This window comes from Cervus canadensis, chromosome 5 (assembly GCF_019320065.1).
Source record: "Cervus canadensis isolate Bull #8, Minnesota chromosome 5, ASM1932006v1, whole genome shotgun sequence".
Classification (NCBI taxonomy): Eukaryota; Metazoa; Chordata; class Mammalia; order Artiodactyla; family Cervidae; genus Cervus; species Cervus canadensis.
The window spans coordinates 13,701,191-13,717,897 of record NC_057390.1 but is presented as its reverse complement, the minus strand read 5'-3'; the positions used below and the strand labels follow the sequence as shown (position 1 = coordinate 13,717,897).

The 16,707-nt window shown below is 45.3% G+C and overlaps 2 protein-coding genes across 4 annotated transcripts in view; one reads left to right on the top strand and one right to left on the bottom strand.

Moving 5' to 3' along the window:
• Nucleotides 1–1,060, top strand: part of XDH (xanthine dehydrogenase) — a 59,933-nt gene extending 58,873 nt beyond the window's left edge. For all 3 annotated transcript variants that reach the window (XM_043468249.1, XM_043468248.1, XM_043468247.1), the window contains exon 36: nt 328–1,060. In XM_043468249.1, the coding sequence (XP_043324184.1) occupies nt 328–378 (51 nt within the window). In that variant the 3' untranslated portion in view covers nt 379–1,060. The remainder of the gene's footprint in view (nt 1–327) is intronic.
• A 10,363-nt stretch (nt 1,061–11,423) lies between these two features.
• FAM136A (family with sequence similarity 136 member A) lies at nt 11,424–15,887 on the bottom strand. The gene is made up of 3 exons (XM_043468246.1): nt 15,737–15,887; nt 14,752–14,892; nt 11,424–12,942 (listed from the first exon to the last, which is right to left on the bottom strand). The coding sequence occupies exons 1-3, from the start codon at nt 15,863–15,865 to the stop codon at nt 12,754–12,756; spliced, it is 459 nt and encodes a 152-aa protein (XP_043324181.1). The 5' UTR covers nt 15,866–15,887; the 3' UTR covers nt 11,424–12,753.
• Nucleotides 15,888–16,707: the final 820 nt, after the last annotated feature.

Sequence of the window (16,707 nt, the reverse complement as noted above, 5' to 3'; positions counted from 1 at the left end):
ATCCCTGCTACGGATTTTCATGAGCAGCTGATCCATGAGCCAGCTGGGCTTTTGAAGGACTGTGAGTGCCTTGTGAGAAAGGACCACTTCTGTATCTGGTCATCCCTGTATCCCCAGAGTCTGCCACAGTGCTTGACACATGGAAACATACAGTGAAGATTAATGAATGACCAGGATATTACGGGGTCCTGCCCTGGAGGCATTCCCCACAGCCGGGACTGCAGAGTGGTTTTGGTCTTGGGGTGGTGGTTGGCAGTGATGGGATGTGGCACAGAGCCCTGAGCTGTAGGAAGACCCTTCAATCAGTTCTCCATTGTTCCTTCCTAGTGTGTCACTTGTGTACCAGAAAACTGTAAACCCTGGTCTCTGAGGGTCTGAAGAAGAAGCCCCACAGGAGTCTTCTTATGCTACCCTGGGGATTCCATGGAAGGTGGAACTTGCCCTGCAGAACATGAATCTGCGAAAGTCTCAGGATGACAGAGGTGTTATTCCTCAGGATGGTGGTTGGAAGAACATTGAATGGATTGGAAGATTTTGATAAAAATATGACTTATTAGCCTCCAACTAATAAAAATAAATGAAAAAAAAAAATAAAAAAATAAAAAAATTTAAAAAAAATTTAAAAAAAATATGATTTATAATCATGATGATGAGCAAATTCAAAACTACTAGGCCCAAATGGCTAATAGGCAATTAGCATCATTTCATGTCTTTTTTTTTTTTTTTCTTCTTCTTTTTTTTTTTTCATGTCTGTTTTAATCACGTATTTGAAATAGGTGTAGGAAGTATTTGTGCTGTGTCCTAACTCCCTGGACAGCTTGTATACGCTTAAGTGTTGACAGCGTCTTTCCTTCAAAGAAGATTCTCACATGCCTCCAGAAGCTTAAAACAGAGTTACTCTAAGTCTGTGTGTCTTCCTCAAAAAGCTTTTCCTTTGATTCAATAAACATCATATTATAACCTCAGATCCACACTCAGATTTGCAATGGGACAGCGGGGTGCAATTCAAACCTCTGACCGCTTCATTGGAGAGAATAAAGAGAGAAATTCATTACTTGAATTGTCTTCATTTAAAAAAAAATTTTTTTTTATTTACTTATTTGGCTGTACCGAGTCTTGGTTGTGATACAGAGGATCTTTTAGTTGCTGCGTGTGGGATCTAGTCCCCTAACCAGGGATCGAACCCAGGTTCCCTGCATTGAGAGTGCAGTCTTAGGACCACCAGGAAAGTCCCATGAATTTAATCTTCTTAAGTTGCATAAAGTAAGATTAATCCATAAAAGCAAAAGCCAACCAACCCACTTATTCAGTACCTACAATGTGCCGGTTTCTTCCTCTTCCTCTGTGCTTTAAGAAATGATCGGGCTTAAAAATCTTCAACTGAAGCCAGTAGTTCCCATCTAGAAAGGAGGCTACTCGAACTAAAGTCAGCTGGAGAAAAAACAGCCAAGGACCCCGAGTTCTCATCCCAGCTGTTTGTCTTTGTGACCTTAGACTGCCACTTCCCTTTTCTGTGCTTCATTTTACTGCAAAATGAAAGGATTGGACTGGAATACTCTCTTAAGGTCTCCTTCAGATCCAAAAGCCTATAAATATATGACCTGAAAAGGCCAGTTATTTAAGAGATCTGCAGGGCTTAGAGATATGACTCCTTTACTATGATGTGCTGTCTGGGTTTAGATTCCCCCAAGTTGAAAAGAGAACAGGAGAAAGGCAGGTGTTCCCTCTGCTGGCTCTGACGGGTGATTTCATCACTCTCTGGTGCTGATGGACAGTGTCGCCAGGTCATGTGCCTTCACTCTGTGAATATCCAATGTTCTACTGGATGGGGTCCACGGTTCTGGCCTGGAAGGACTGTGGAAACCGTGCATTGGAGCCCGGTTCTTGATGTTACTAGTAAATGAAACTGTCTGCTGGTTGGCACGTGAGAAATGCTTATTAATCATCATCATCATGACAGATGCTGACATCTGCCATATATTAACTGGTCTGCATTGCTAGGGAATGCACATACCAAACTCACACATTCACACACATACACACACGCACTTCCCTACAAAATTCCTTTCCTCTGAATATTCTGGATTGTTTACAGCGTGGTTAAAACTGAAGCGCTTTAGAAATAACACCAGTATTTGCACTGAGATCTGCACAGGTCTGTTTCATTGGTTTTCTGGAACATTCTATCAGGGTATGGTTAGGGTATAGGACTTGGCCTGAAACTGAGACAGGTCAGCTGTTAATAGTGAGGCTGTCAGGGCTGAACAATGACCGTGAATTCCCTTCTGAGCTTAGGAACAGAGGCAAGCCAGGGTGGTCATGAAAATCAAACAGCCAAGCGCTCTGTGAGCTATAAGTCACTGTGCAGTTCCAAGCCGTTGCCCTCCTCGGACACCTGGCCTTGGCTTGCTGTCTTCCTCTGTAAACCGCTTCACCTTGAGGGTCCGTGGGCCTGGGATGCCAGCATTGCCTGCAGTATCACACGGCAGCCGGCAGGGGGCGGTGGAAGACCAGACGTGAGACCATGCCCTCCAGCGGGCCCAGCAGCATGGCCGTCTGCTACGGGTTAGATTCTAGGCAGCGTATTTAGTGTCTCAGAGTAGGCCGGACACCTTCAAAGTTCTCTTCAAGAGCCGGATTGGAAGCTGACTTAGGGTGTCAGACTGACAAAAATCTCAAAGGAGCTCAGAAGACGGGGGTCAGCTGCGGGAGTCTGCGCTTCCGGTAAACCGCTGGCGGGGCAGGGCAGGCCTTACTTTCTTAGTATCTGCAACTTGCCAGGTGCCGGTTTTCACATTTTGCTCGTACGTGTGTGCTCAGCTGTGTCTGATTCTTTGTGACCCCATGGACTGTAACCCACCAGGCTCCTCTCTGCATGGGATTTTCCAGGCAAGAATACTGGAGTGGGTTGCCATTTCCTCTTCCAGGGGCTCGTCTGGACCCAGGGATTGCACCTGAGGCTCCTGCATCTCCTGAATTGGTAGGTGGATTCTTTACCTCTGAACCACCTGGGAAGCCGTTTTACTTATGAAATCTCATTTAATCATCCCAGGGGCCTTGGGAGGTAGCACTTTAATCTCTGTAACAACATGAAAAAGAAGTCCTACCCATAGCTGTGCAGAGGGATTACTCAGGGGCATTGACTCCTGGAAAACAGGCTGCGACTGGGCCATGCGACTGGGGAAACCTGGCTTATACTGGGTGTCGCTCTGCCTGTCAGAGTGGACCCATGCTACCCTGGCTCCCAGAGGTTGGTGGAGGCCCCCGAATGCCTATCTATTCATCTGTACTTTGGGCAGCTTAGGACTCTCACGATGACTTGGCCAAGTTGTGGACTGTTGTCAGAGGCAGCTGAAAACTTCCTTCTACTCCAGTTAAGGTGGCTGGGAAGCCAGGACAAGAGGACAGGATGGATGGAGGTTGTAGGAGGAACTCCGGGCAAGGGATAAGGGCAGAAATTGTCCTAGCTGATTGATTTACAACTGGGAACATCCCTGAGCCCATGATATTTTTATCTCTAGTGGAGGGGGAGCCTGGACCATTCCTGCCGCTGCCTATTTTAGGTCCTGGGACAAAGCTCTTTGGAGCACACAGCTTCCTTGATCTGCTGAGGCTTGAAGTCACCCTGGGGCCCCCAGGCTCAGGGACTTGTCCTTGTCTTTGTTCTGGTTTGGGGGAGAGCATGATCCCAAGGCAGGAGACAGATCCTGGGACAATTGTGTCACCTGATACAGAGCAGCCCACCAGAAGGAATGGAAATGTCATGAACTACCCAGAGGGTTTGGGCGTCATCTCTGTCCTAGAATGGGCCTGGCCCTGACCTTGCACAGTCCTCTAGACCAATTCACATCCTAGAACTGGAAAGGCCCTGGGAGCCATCAGACTCAAGCTTTTTGTTTAAGAGCTGAGAATCATAAACCCTGAGAGGGTAACTAATTTGTCTAAGGTCCCACAGCCCTTTCGTGAGAGAGACAGGCTTATGACAAGACTGCCTGAATCCTGGTCCAGGTGCTTTAAACTAAATCACCCACTAGTGGAGTGAGCCTTAGGCAACCTCAGATTGTGGGGGACATGCTAGAAATCTAGTTGTGTGGGTGGGAAGAAGATATGGAGAGCTTGGAGCCCAGGACAGCCCTGTGGCCGGAAGGGATTCATACTTCACTCATCTGTGCTCTAGGATAGGATGCTGCAACGGGAATCCTTCTGAAGCCCTCCAGGTGGGACCAAACAGTGTGAAACATCCCCTTGTTCCAAATGAGGGCCTAAGTAACCCATGCGAGACTTGCAGGAGGGATGGCTGAAACTGACTTTGCTGCTTTTAGCTCATGACCTACCTTAGGGATTCAAGAAATGAAATAGAGAGTTTGAGAGACTGGAGGGAAAGGATGTCTGAAGATCTTTGAAGAGGGCAAGATGTATGTCCTCTGTTGAAGAGAAGGGAAGGAGGGAGGAAGGAGGAGAGAAAGAGAGGAAGATTGTGTGTGAGGCAGGGTTTCCCCTCACTAGGCCAGGAGAGGGGGAGCTTCACAGGGTGCACTCAGAGACCCAATCCTGAGAGCTGCTTGAGAGGCTGTGTTTGGATCAGCCCAAGGCACAGAGCAGCAAGGAGAAGGGGATGAGAGCGAGTTACATGTCCTCCAGTGTTCGGGCAAGGATACCAGTTGTGGCCACACTGGAGGGAGCCACCCATGAGGACTGCCTGGAGGGGGAGATGTAATCCCATCCGAGGGAGGGACCATTTTATGCCCAGGATCAACTTGCTCCAGTGGCCATGAGAAATGCTCTCACATCCCTGCCTGCCTCCTCTGTTCCAACCTGACCTCCTCTACCACGCTCCTCACTCCCAGCACAGATCTCTCACCAGGGAGGAAGGTGGCAGGGCTCTCCACTGTGCCTCTGTGATGGCTGGTGCCTGATACCTGGAATCTCTTACTCAGAAATCTTCCCTGAGAGAGAGCCCTGAATGCTGGGGGAGGAGGCTTAGGGGCAGCGGTGCCCAGGCTTCTCCACTTACTCTGATGTGCTCAGAACATCAGCCCAGGAGCACAGAGTGTGTTTCTGGGAATCCGGCAGCTTGTGGCTTGCGGCCCCCTCCCCCTGCCTCCCCATCTCCATCACAGCCTAGCTGGAGTGGGGACCGGGGTCCTTCCTCTGTGCAGCCGGTTGTCCTAATCAAGTGTTGAACTGACCCATGTGTGGGCCCTGTGTTCTTCCCATGAGATGTGGATTCCCTGGGGTCCCCCTGGCTGTGTGCTGTGCTGGGGGGGAGGCTGGACTGAGCACCCGTCCTGGGCAGTGGCACCAACATGCCTCAGGCAGCACTTGGCTGTTTAGGAACTGAGGGTGGGCAGGCCAGTTAGCTCCTCTGAACCTCCCTCTTTTCATCTGTAAAATAAGCTTGGATAATCATACCACTCCTGCAAGAAATTATTGTTTCCAAATGGACACCCATGAGGTCTCTATCTCAGCATGGGAAATTGCCGTTCCTGCAACAAAATTATAAATGAAGGCATTCAACTTTAATACCTGCTTCCAGTCCTTTATCAAACCAATATAATTATTTCATGCTATAGTTTCTTAAAGCATTTCTATGTATTGAGACAATTACACAAAAGTGTATCTGATTATAAACACAACCCTCAAAACATGACTAACAGACCAGACCAAGGTATCGTCCTATGATTCTGTGAGAAAAAACACAGATATATCCAAAACACTTTTCATGAAATAGCTCTTCTTTTCCATGACTGCAACCAGAACTAAATACTGTGTATAGAAATTACTTGTGGTGATTAAAGCATTTGAGAATCTAGACTGATCATTAACATCTTACTGAGACAAACTCTGTATGTAAACTCTGTGAAAATAAGTTCCTATAATGGGCCGATGGAAACCTCTAGGAAGGCTTTGTCAGTTACTCATCCACCCAGCTTCATCCACTCATTTAGCTATTCATTTGTTCCTTTATTCAAGAAGAATAAAATGGTTTCTATTTAAAATAAGTATTTGGTTATCTATCTGCCTGTGACACTCTTTTCCTATAACATATATTTTAAATTTAAGATGGTTCTCTTATTTTATTTAAATATAGATATTTCCATTACTTTATATTGTTCCAATTATTAAGCAACTCCTTCAGTTCCACAATAACTCTTCTATCTGCTCAATAAAGCTGGGGCGAAACGGTGTAAACCACATTCTTGCTCTGTCTGCGCCCTCTGCTACAGTCTGCCAGTAGAGGGCGACCGTGGGGCTTGGAGGAGGAGAATGGAGGTGTGCTCCATTCTATTAATACTTGCTTCTTTTCTAAAAATTAAGTTTATTTTTAAATGAAACAAAGATGGATATTTTTAATGATAAAAGGTACAATTCACAAAGAAGACAGACATCATAAAACCATTTGACACCTAACAACAAAGAAACAGAGATACCTAAAGCAAAAATCAGAAGAAATAGAAGGGAAAAGAAAAAAATACAATCATAGTGAGACATATTAACATTTCTCTGAGAATATTTTACCAAGTGTATAAAAAATAAGAATAGGAGCATCTTGAATGATGCATTAATAATTTAAATTAATAGATTTCTACTTATATTAATTTATATTAATCTTACATCCTATATAAATATATTTAAAGTTTTGTCTCTCATACATTGTTATCAGAAGTCCATAGGACATTTAGAAAAACTGGAAATAATATAAACATTATTAAATTTCAAAATGGAATTTTTTTGCTGTGATTCAGTTATACATATGCCATATATTATTTTTTAAATTATTTTTCATTATATGTTACTACCAGACATTGACTATGGCTCCCTGTGCTATACAGTAAACCTCTGTTGCTTGTTCCATATTTTTTTTTAAATTAGAGATCTAGCATCCTATTCACACTAAGTCAAACAGTGGAATCAAAATGTCAAAAATTTTTTAGTTAGGCAAAAAGTCATGTTTTCTAAAATATATATATTATACATATTATTTACATACAAGAGCTTTTCTACTATGCTTGGCAAAGACATGAGAAAGAACATCAAAAAAAAAAAAGAAGAAGAGATGAAGAAATTGGAAAACATGAATTAAGTGAAATGGGAGCGCTGAATATGAGATGGAAGAAGTGATGCAATCTAGATAAAAGTAAAAGATCCTCATACAGTCCAGTTGTTTTTAAACATGGCTGCTCATTAGAAACATTTCTGGTGAAAAAAAGCGATACCTGGGCATCTGTATTTTTCAAAAAATTCCAAGATAATTCTGATATGCATTTGGATTTTAAAAAGTGATTACAGATTTTTCTATTAAATGGTAGTTTTGGTGATATAGAATTCTATTATTTTTCTGTTGACCAATCATGATACAATGGTTTTAAGTGAGTAATAGTTACATAATCACAATAGTAAAAGATGTTTATCAGTTTTCACAATCAATAGCCAGACCAAAAATAAAAGATAGTTATAGTTGCAAGCCATAGTGGGAACATGATTATCATAACAATATAAAATAATTACATACAATTTGGGGGGTCAAGTAGACTGATGTGATGAGTAGAAGTGCATACATGCACATGTTTTCATCTGCTCAGCTGGTCTATATCTTTTGGTTGGTGCATTTAAGGTAATTATCAATATATATGATACTATTACTGCTTTTTAAATTGTTCTGGATTTATTTTCTGTAGGCAGCTCTCTTCCTTCTCGTTTCCTGCCGAGAGAAGTTCCTATAGCATTTGTTGTAAAGCTGGTTTGGTGGTGCTGAATTCTCTTACCTTTAGCTTGTCTGGAAAGCTTTTGATCTCTCCATCAAATCTGAAGGAGAGTCTTGCTGGGTAGAGTATTCTTGGTTGTAGATTCTTCCCTTTCATCACTAAATATATCATGCCATTCCCTCTGGCTTGTAGAGTTTCTGTTGAGAAATCAGCTGAGAGCCTGATGGGAGTTCCCTTGTATATTGTCATTTTTCCCTTGTTGCTTTTAATATTTTATTTCTGCCTTTAATGTTTGTCAGTTTAATTACTATGGGTTTCAGTGTGTTCCTCCTTGGGTTTATCCTGCCTGGGACTCTGTGCCTCCTGGACTTGGTTGACTATTTCCTTTCCCAGTTAGGGAAGTTTACAGCTATTGTCTCTTTAAATGCTTTCTCAGGTCCTCTCTCTCTCCTTCTGGGACCCCTATAATGCAAATGTTGATGCATTCAATGTTGTCCCAGAGGTCTCTCAGGTTGTCTTCATTTCTTTTCCTTTTTCTTCTATATTCTGTTCTGTGGCAGTGATTTCCACCGTTCTGTTCTCCAGATCATTTATCTGTTCTTCTGCCTCAGTTATTCTGCTATTGATTCCTTCTAGTGTATCTCTGTTTGTTCTTTAGTTCTTCTAGGTCTTTGGTAAACATTTCTTGCATTTTCTCAATCTTTGCCTCCACTCTTTTTCCAAGATCCTGAACCATCTTCACTATCAGTATTTTGAATTATTTCTCCAGAAGGTTGCCTATCTCCACTTCATTTAGGTGTTTTACTGAGGCTTTATCTTGTCCCTTCATCAGTGATGTAACTTTCTGCTTGTTCATGCTGATTCAGTTCAGTTCAGTCACTCAGTTGTGTCCGACTCTTTGCGACCCCATGGAATGCAGCACGCCAGGCCTCCCTGTCCATCACCAACTCCCGGAGTTTGCTAAAACTCATGTCCATTGAGTTGGTGGTGCCGTCCAGCCATCTCCTCCTCTGTCGTCCCCTTCCCCAGATTTGTCTACCTGTCGTCCCTTCTCATTTTCTTATGCTGTCAGTATCCATCATCCATCAGCTCTTCTTTTCTATAGTCACAAATATTTCTAGGTCCATTTTTCAATTCTTCATTGTCACAGCAATTCATCTTATTAAACAATAACCAGCCATACAAGTTGTGAAACATCCTTTCCAAGAAAAATTTAGCAGTCTACATATGAGATATGTGCTACTCCCTAGAAGGAAAATAAAAGATGAATAAGGCTCAGATGCTGCCCCGAGTGGGCTTCCCAGGTGGCACTGGTGGTAAAGAACCCACCTGCCAATGCAGGAGATGTAAGAGATGTGGGTTTGATCCCTGGGTTGGGAAGATCCCCTGGAGGAAGGCATGGCAGCCCACTCCAGTATTCTTGCCTGGAGAATCCCGTGGGCAGAAGAACCTGGCGGGGTAGTCCATAGAGTCACAAGGAGTCGGACAGGACTGAAGTGACTGCCCTGAGTATCACATCATCTAGTAGGAGAAATATGACGTATGTCAATAACCATAATTATATGACCCAGGTGGACCATGGCAATGGCTGAAGAGGCTCGGGGGCAGAATGCTCTGAGACTTAACAGTGGACACACCTATAGATGGAGAAACCAGAGAAGGCTTCATGGAAGTGGTATTTGTATGAATGATGGTGCTAAAGGATGGTATGTTTCCTATTGCTTCCATAACAAATTACCACAAATTTAGTGCGTTAAAACTACATTTGGTAATGTACAGCATGGTGACAATAGTTAATCATACTGTCCTACATATTGGAGTTGCCAAGAGTTATCATCACACAGTTCTGTAGGTCAGCTATGTGTGGCGCTGCAGGGTCCTTCGCTTAGTTGTACAGGGTCACAATCAAGGTGTTGGCAGGGCTGTGTTCCTTTCTGGAGGCTCCTTAGATGCATCTGCTTTCAAATTGTCAGCTGGATTCAGTTCCTTGTTGTGGTAGGACCGAGGTCCTGATTCCTTGCCAGCTGTCAGCTGGGGGTCTGTGTTTGCTCCTAGCAGCCACTTCCCTCCTCACACCTTCCATGTGCCCCATATCCACCCCCCAGCAGTGGGGGTTGAATCCTCTCATGCTTTGAAACTAACTTCTACCTCATCTCTTCTGACCTCAGCTAGGGAAATTGATTAAATCAGGCCCACTTAGGTAATCCAGGCTCAGTTCAGTTCAGTTCAGTCGCTCAGTCGTGTCCGATTCTTTGCGACCCCACGAATCGCAGCACGCCAGCCCTCCCTGCTCATCACCAACACTCGGAGTCCACTCAAACTCATGCCCATCGAGTCGGTGATGCCATCCAGCCATCTCATCCTCTGTCGTCCCCTTCTCCTCCTGCCCCCAATCCCTCCCAGCATCAGGGTCTTTTCCAATGAGTCAACTCTTCGCATGAGGTGGCCAAAGTATTGGAGTTTCAGCTTCAGCATCAGTCCTTCCAATGAACATCCAGGACTGATCTCCTTTAGGATGGACTGGTTGGATCTCCTGGAAGTCCAAGGGACTCTCAAGAGTCTTCTCCAACATCCCAGTTCAAAAGCATCAATTCTTCAGCGCTCAGCTTTCTTCATAGTCCAACTCTCACATCCATACATGACCATTGGAAAAACCATAGCCTTGACTAGACAGACCTTTGTTGGCAAAGTAATGTCTCTGCTTTTCAATATGCTATCTAGGTTGGTCATAATTTTCCTTCCAAGGAGTAAGCGTCTTTTAATTTCATGGCTGCAATCACCATCTGCAGTGATTTTGGAGCCCAAAAAAATTAAGTCTGACATTGTTTCCACTGTTTCCCCATCTATTTGCCATGAAGTGATGGGACCAGATGCCAGGATCTTAGTTTTCTGAAAGTTGAGCTTTAACACAACTTTTTCACTTCCCTGGTGGCTCAGACGGTAAAGCGTCTGCCTACAATGTGGGAAACCCGGTTCAATCCCTGGGTCAGGAAGATCTCCTGGAGAAGGGAATGGCAACCCACTCCAGTATTCTTGCCCCCACTCCCCCCAAAAAAGGGGCTCAAAGAAATCCAGGCTAATCAACCCATTTTCAGTCTGTAACCTAGTTAACATCTGCAAAGTCCCTTGTGCCTTGCAAGGCAGTGTATTTACAGGATCCAGGGATTAGGGTGAGCACATCTTTGGAGAGCACTTATCCTGCCTGCCTCTAATACGTAGAAGTTACATATGCTGGGCGTGGCCAGAGGGCTCTTCAGGCAGAGGAAATGGAAAGGATGAACCTTAGAGGCCAGAAACCTCCTGCAAGGAGCCATGAGAACAGCCAGCTTTTCTCCTGAGGTGTAACCTTGTCTTCTGAACCGTAGGATATGTGAGCTCTTGGGTAGAGTAACAGCTTTTGAATGAGAATAAGGCAAACACAGACAACTGACCAAGGGGTGTGGGACGTGCAGGGCCACCTGCCTAGTTGCACGGTGGAAGCAAGAGACCTGATGTGCATATTAAATTTTTCAGCGTTCCAGTTTGTCTTTTTACATTAACAGACTTACATTCGCAGTGTTCTAGTACGTCCTCAAAGTTCTCATCTATAAGCACCCGGACTATAACATATTTTTCACTCCCTGGGACATCTTAAATTTATTTCACACATTACAAAGAGAAGTATCCTGACAAAGTTGTATATTCACTGTCCAGATATAAGGGAAAAAAACACAATAGTGGAAGAAAATTAAGTCTTATTTATTTTGAAAACCAAACCACTAGGAAAATATATCACAGTCTTGAAACAGACTTGAAACAGCAAACAGACAATATTATCATTTCAAGTACTAAGTTGGTAAAAAAAAAAACAAGGTCCTTATCAAAATGATAAGGGGCCAGAACTGGGGCAAGAACAACACATGTAGCAAAGGCCCTGGCAAAAGTGGTATTTGGTAATGGAGGGCAGTCCCTTTATCGCTCTAAAGGAGCCACAGTTCATCCCCAAGTTGCTTACTTTTCCTCCCTTGACTTTTTTGTTGCCAGGGGATTGTCTCAACAAAGCTCTGTTATTTCAGGGGGCAAAGTAAGCAACACTGGGTTTAGGCTTTCATTCTGTTTCATGAAAAACAGATTTTCCCAAAGCCCGTACTTCACAACTCTCTTATTTAAGTAGCTAATAGTTCCTCTTTCACTGTTCGTTCCTGAATATGAGCATATAATACTGTCAAAATCCTGTTTCCGTTCAAGGCCGAGTGTCACTGTAAGATTGTCTTGTCGCTTGGCTGATTCTGCTGCAGGCGGCCTCAGGGCCCACCATGGCTGCCAGTGAGAGGGAACACTTGCTTCCCTTACCAGTGTGATATCGCTTCTTACATTTTTGCAGGGTCTCCAGGCTGAATGATGTAATGTGTGAGAATTTTAAGAAACACACATCCACATCTTGATGGAGAAATGAGTACCCGCAGGGACCCTTTCAAAGTTTTTATCCGAACTGCCTCTCCCAACTTTACATCTTAACATCATGCCCTTGTCTATAAAAGAAAAACAAGCAAAACAAACCCCCTAAAGCCCCCTGCCCCTTTTGACATTAGTGACTGCATGGATTTTATTAGTTTGTGGAAAATGTTGTAGTGATCCTTCTGGTAAACAGCAGGTGGGCAACAAATAGAAACACCTCTTTTCATACTCCACTAGACCATAAGCAGGTTACATGAACCTGCCGGCCTCTTGGTATCTGTGCAGTAGGAGAATCTGGTACCTTGGAGGGCCCTGGTTTGGGACAAGGGAGACTCCCTATTGGCAGGAGAAGTACTTGCCACATGAAATTCAGGCTCACAACAAACCTCCTGTGCTATCTGTGACCCAAATTTTAGCACCATTTTTCTTCCATTTCACTTTCTAGGATTGAAACACAAAGGAACCAGCGTCCAGAGGAAAGAAACACAGGCCTTAGACTTGCTGCCATCCTTAATTTCCTCATTCCTTAACTCTCCTTAAAAGACCCAAATCCCCATTCCTCCTTTTAAATCGATTCCTGCCCTCAGCCCTGATGGCCACTAGCAGACAGCTATTTCCCCATGGATGAGAGCGACTCCTTCATCTTCCTGGTCATGGTTGGGATGAGGTTCATGTGGTCATCCACACACTTGGTCACGCAGGTCTCCAGCTGCCGCTTCACCTGAAGCTCCTTACTCCCTGCATCTATCGAATCTCTGGCCTTGTCATTGCAATACATAGTGCACCGGGCCAGGCGGTCCTGTGGCAAGAAGGAAAAGGGTAGAAAAACTGAAAGGTTGACCTTCATCTACCAAGTGCTTATCATGCGCCACGGTCTATACTACATGTTTTAGCTTGATGTGTATTACCTTGATCAATTAAAGGGACACGATAGTGGAACTGACCAAGAGTGTCCTGATTAAAACAGGGGGTGGCACCATGAGGGCCCAGACAAAGCATTACTAGAAAGCAGCTGAATGACCAAATAAATTGTAAGAAGTCCCTTCCAGGAAGTAAGAAGGAACTAGAGGCAACTGTTACTCAACTACAGACTTTCAAACACCTTGATTTTATATGATCTGTCATAGCTACAGAAAAATACTCAATTCAACAAATATTTATTGAGCTTCTACTATGTGCTAGGGACTCTACTGTTGGGGAATACAGCAATGAGTGAAATAGGTAAAGCTCTTTCTTTCACTGAACTGATATTCCAGTGGAGGGAGATGGACAAACAAATAAGTGAAGACGTTGGGGAACAGCTGAATATATGAATCTGGATAAGGAGTGAAACTGGTCTAAAGATATGAATGCAGGAGTTGTCAGCATATAAATATTTGCTATGAGACTACAGAACTAGATTGAGGTCCAAGCATAACCCTGGGCACTCCAGTCCTCTTCAGAGGTTGGAGAGAGTAAAAAAGACAGTAAATGAGAACAAGAAAGGAACTGGGGGTCAGGGGGGTGGGAAACAACACAACCAGGAGAGTGAGCTATCCTATCCTGGTGGCCAAATGAACATTTTTAAAGAAGGGGGAGAGTGATCCACTGTGTCAATGATGCAGGTAGACTGAGTAAGATGAGGAATGAGAAATGTCCATTGGATTCAGCCACATGGAGGGGAGTGGCAAGAGTGGGCCTGGCGCAATGGATAAGTAAGTCTGATTACAGGACTGAACAGTGAATGGAAGAGAAAGTTGTACAGTAATTCAAGAAGCAAACTTTGAAAGACCTGTAAAATAAAGTGTCAAACACAAAGAAACCCTTTGGAGTTTCATGATCTTGGAGAAGTTCTCCTTTTACAGTGCCAGTCATTTTGAAGAATTTTATATAGAATATAAAAATGTTTCACATTGGATATAAATCTGTCCACATGAACAGAATCCCAGGCTATGAAATACTGATTCAGAAGTGGGCCCTCTTTCACCCAGGTTTCAGGAAAGTATACCCAGAGGAAGGGAGTAAAAGGAAGCTGAGGACACCCTTTGCTTCTCCAGAGAGAAATATGGGGCAGGGTTGGGGAAGAGGAGGCTCTAAATGACCTGAGAGAGGCTTGCGAGTCAGGCATCAATGAGTCAACAAAAATAATGCTTCATGTAAAGGACTGCTCCTTAGTGACAGGAGCTGCCCTCTGGATACAGCAAGTAGGGGCATCCTGGGTGGGAAAACCCATAAAATGATGGTAGGATCTTGCTCTAATCTGTACCTTTTAAAGACTGGCTTATTCCACTCTCCTGGGGATTCTGCTATTGTAAGAATGAAATAACATATTTTACAAAGCTTTATACTGTACAGTATACATATATTTGATGTTTATGGGGAAAAAAAAAGCATAAGGCTCTTGGTCATGAATTCCCTTTTGCATTGTTTCTATGGGAAATTCTTACAGCACTCAACCTCTAGGACTTTTTCCAAAATTTTAAACCCTGTAAAGACTAGCTGGACATAGGCCTGTCACAGATGTTAACAAAGAAACAAGACACTAAAGCCAAGAATTCTGAACCAACGCTTGTCATCTGCAAAAGAGCAACACCTAGGGCTGAAGTGGTCTGACTGAGGTATTCCTCACCTGGAACTTCTCCAACTCGCTGGTCACCAGGGCCTGGGCTTGAGCCAGCGGTGCATGGCAGCGCTCAATGCACTGGTGGACTTGCTGCATGGACGCATGGCTTTCCTCACAGCAGGCGGCGCTGCACCGGAACATAAGGCCCTGTGGGGGGAGGGCAGAGATGACCACCGCCGAGTGCATCAGAGGCTAGCAGGCGCGTCACACCTGCACCTCTCCTTAGAACAGACACCAAGAGCTTAAACCCACGACCGGAAACATTATCCTCGGTGCCTAGCAATGTTTCATTGCTGCTAGCTCACTGACAGTTGTTGAACCGAAGGCTGGGTGGACAAGGAAGGCGGCGGAGGATGAGATGGAGCCAAGTTCTGAGAACCAGGGTTCAGAGGTCAGCGATCTAGTAACCATCCACCAGGGGGCAACTGGTCCACCGACTCCAGGGGCACCTTTACAAGCGAAACCCACCAGGCGGCTAGGGAAGTGGGATCAACAGCCGCACAACCTTCAGGGGATCAAAGAGGAACAGCAAGTAAGGCAGTGTGCGTGAGCCGAGCATGACCAGGCCATTGAGGAGGCCGAGCACTGTCGCCTTTCCGGTCCTTCACCTTGGCGGTGCTCTTTGGACGGGCTCTGGCTGCTCACCTGCGAAGGGGCCGCGCAAGACGGGCAGGTGGGGGAGGCTGAACACCTTACTCCAGGGGGTTTCTCAACCCTGGCGAGGGGACAACCCCTCCCCCGCCTGGCCTGGGGGGCAAACGGCCTTGCGCGTGGCGAGGGCGCACAGATTTCATTCGCTCAGCCGAAGCTCCAGTTCTAAGAGGGACCAGTGCTTCCAAGGACGCAGCGACGACCCCAGGGACACCCCGACCCGGGTCTGCAGGCTGGGAGGCAGTGGTGCGGAAGGATCCTGAGGCGGCTGCGGAAAGGCGCAGAAAATCCCGGACCGTACTCGCTCCCCCCCACCCCGGGTCGGCTCCCGCCCCGCTACCTGCATCTTCCGGATATTCTCCCTCTCCAGACTCTTCACCATGGAGTCCACCGCCTCCTGCACCCGGAGTTGCTGCTGCAGCTCCGCCATGGCGACCCGCGCGGTTCCCGGCTGCGCCGGCGCCCACATGGACTCCCGCGCACGGGCCCGCCCCCTCGTCGCCACTTCCCGGGTCACCGCGCGCGCCCTTCCCCGGCCCACGCCGCCCCCTAGCGTCCGAGAGGAGTAACTGCACCCCTGGCTGCCCGCTCCCGCCGCGCTCCGGGGTCCCGCCCCCGGCGTCCCCGCCCACCCCGCGAGCGTCTTTACTAGGTCTGCGCACGTCTGTTAGTGCCAAACGGTTTTTTCTCTCCTTACCTGTCTGGGTCCCTGTTCCCCTCTCTTACTTAAAGTTCTTTAAATTCATTTTTGTTTATTTTTTAAAAACTGAAGTAAAGTAATTCTCAAAATTCTCCAAGCCAGACTTCAACAGTACGTGAACCATGAACTTCCAGATGTTCAAGCTGGATTTAGAAAAGGCAGAGGAACCAGAGATCAAATTGCCAAAATCCGTTGGATCATAGAAAAAGGAAGAGAATTCCAGAAAAACATCTACTTCTGCTTTATTGACTTTGCCAAAGCCTTTGACTGTGTGGATCACAACAAACTGAAGACTTCTGAAACAGATGGGAATACCAGACCACCTGACCTGCCTCCTGAGAAATATGTGTGTAGGTCAAGAAGCAACAGTTATAACTGTACATGGGACAACAGACTGGTTCCAAATCAGTAAAGGCTGTGTATTGTCACCCTGCTTATTTAACTTATATGCAGAGTACATTATGAGAACTGCTGGGCTGGATGAAGCACAAGCTGGAATCAAGATTGCTGGGAAAAATATCAATACCCTCAGATATGCAGATGACCCCTCCGTTATGGCAGAAAGCAAAGAAGAACTAAAGAGCCTCTTGATGAAAGCGAAAGAGGAGGGT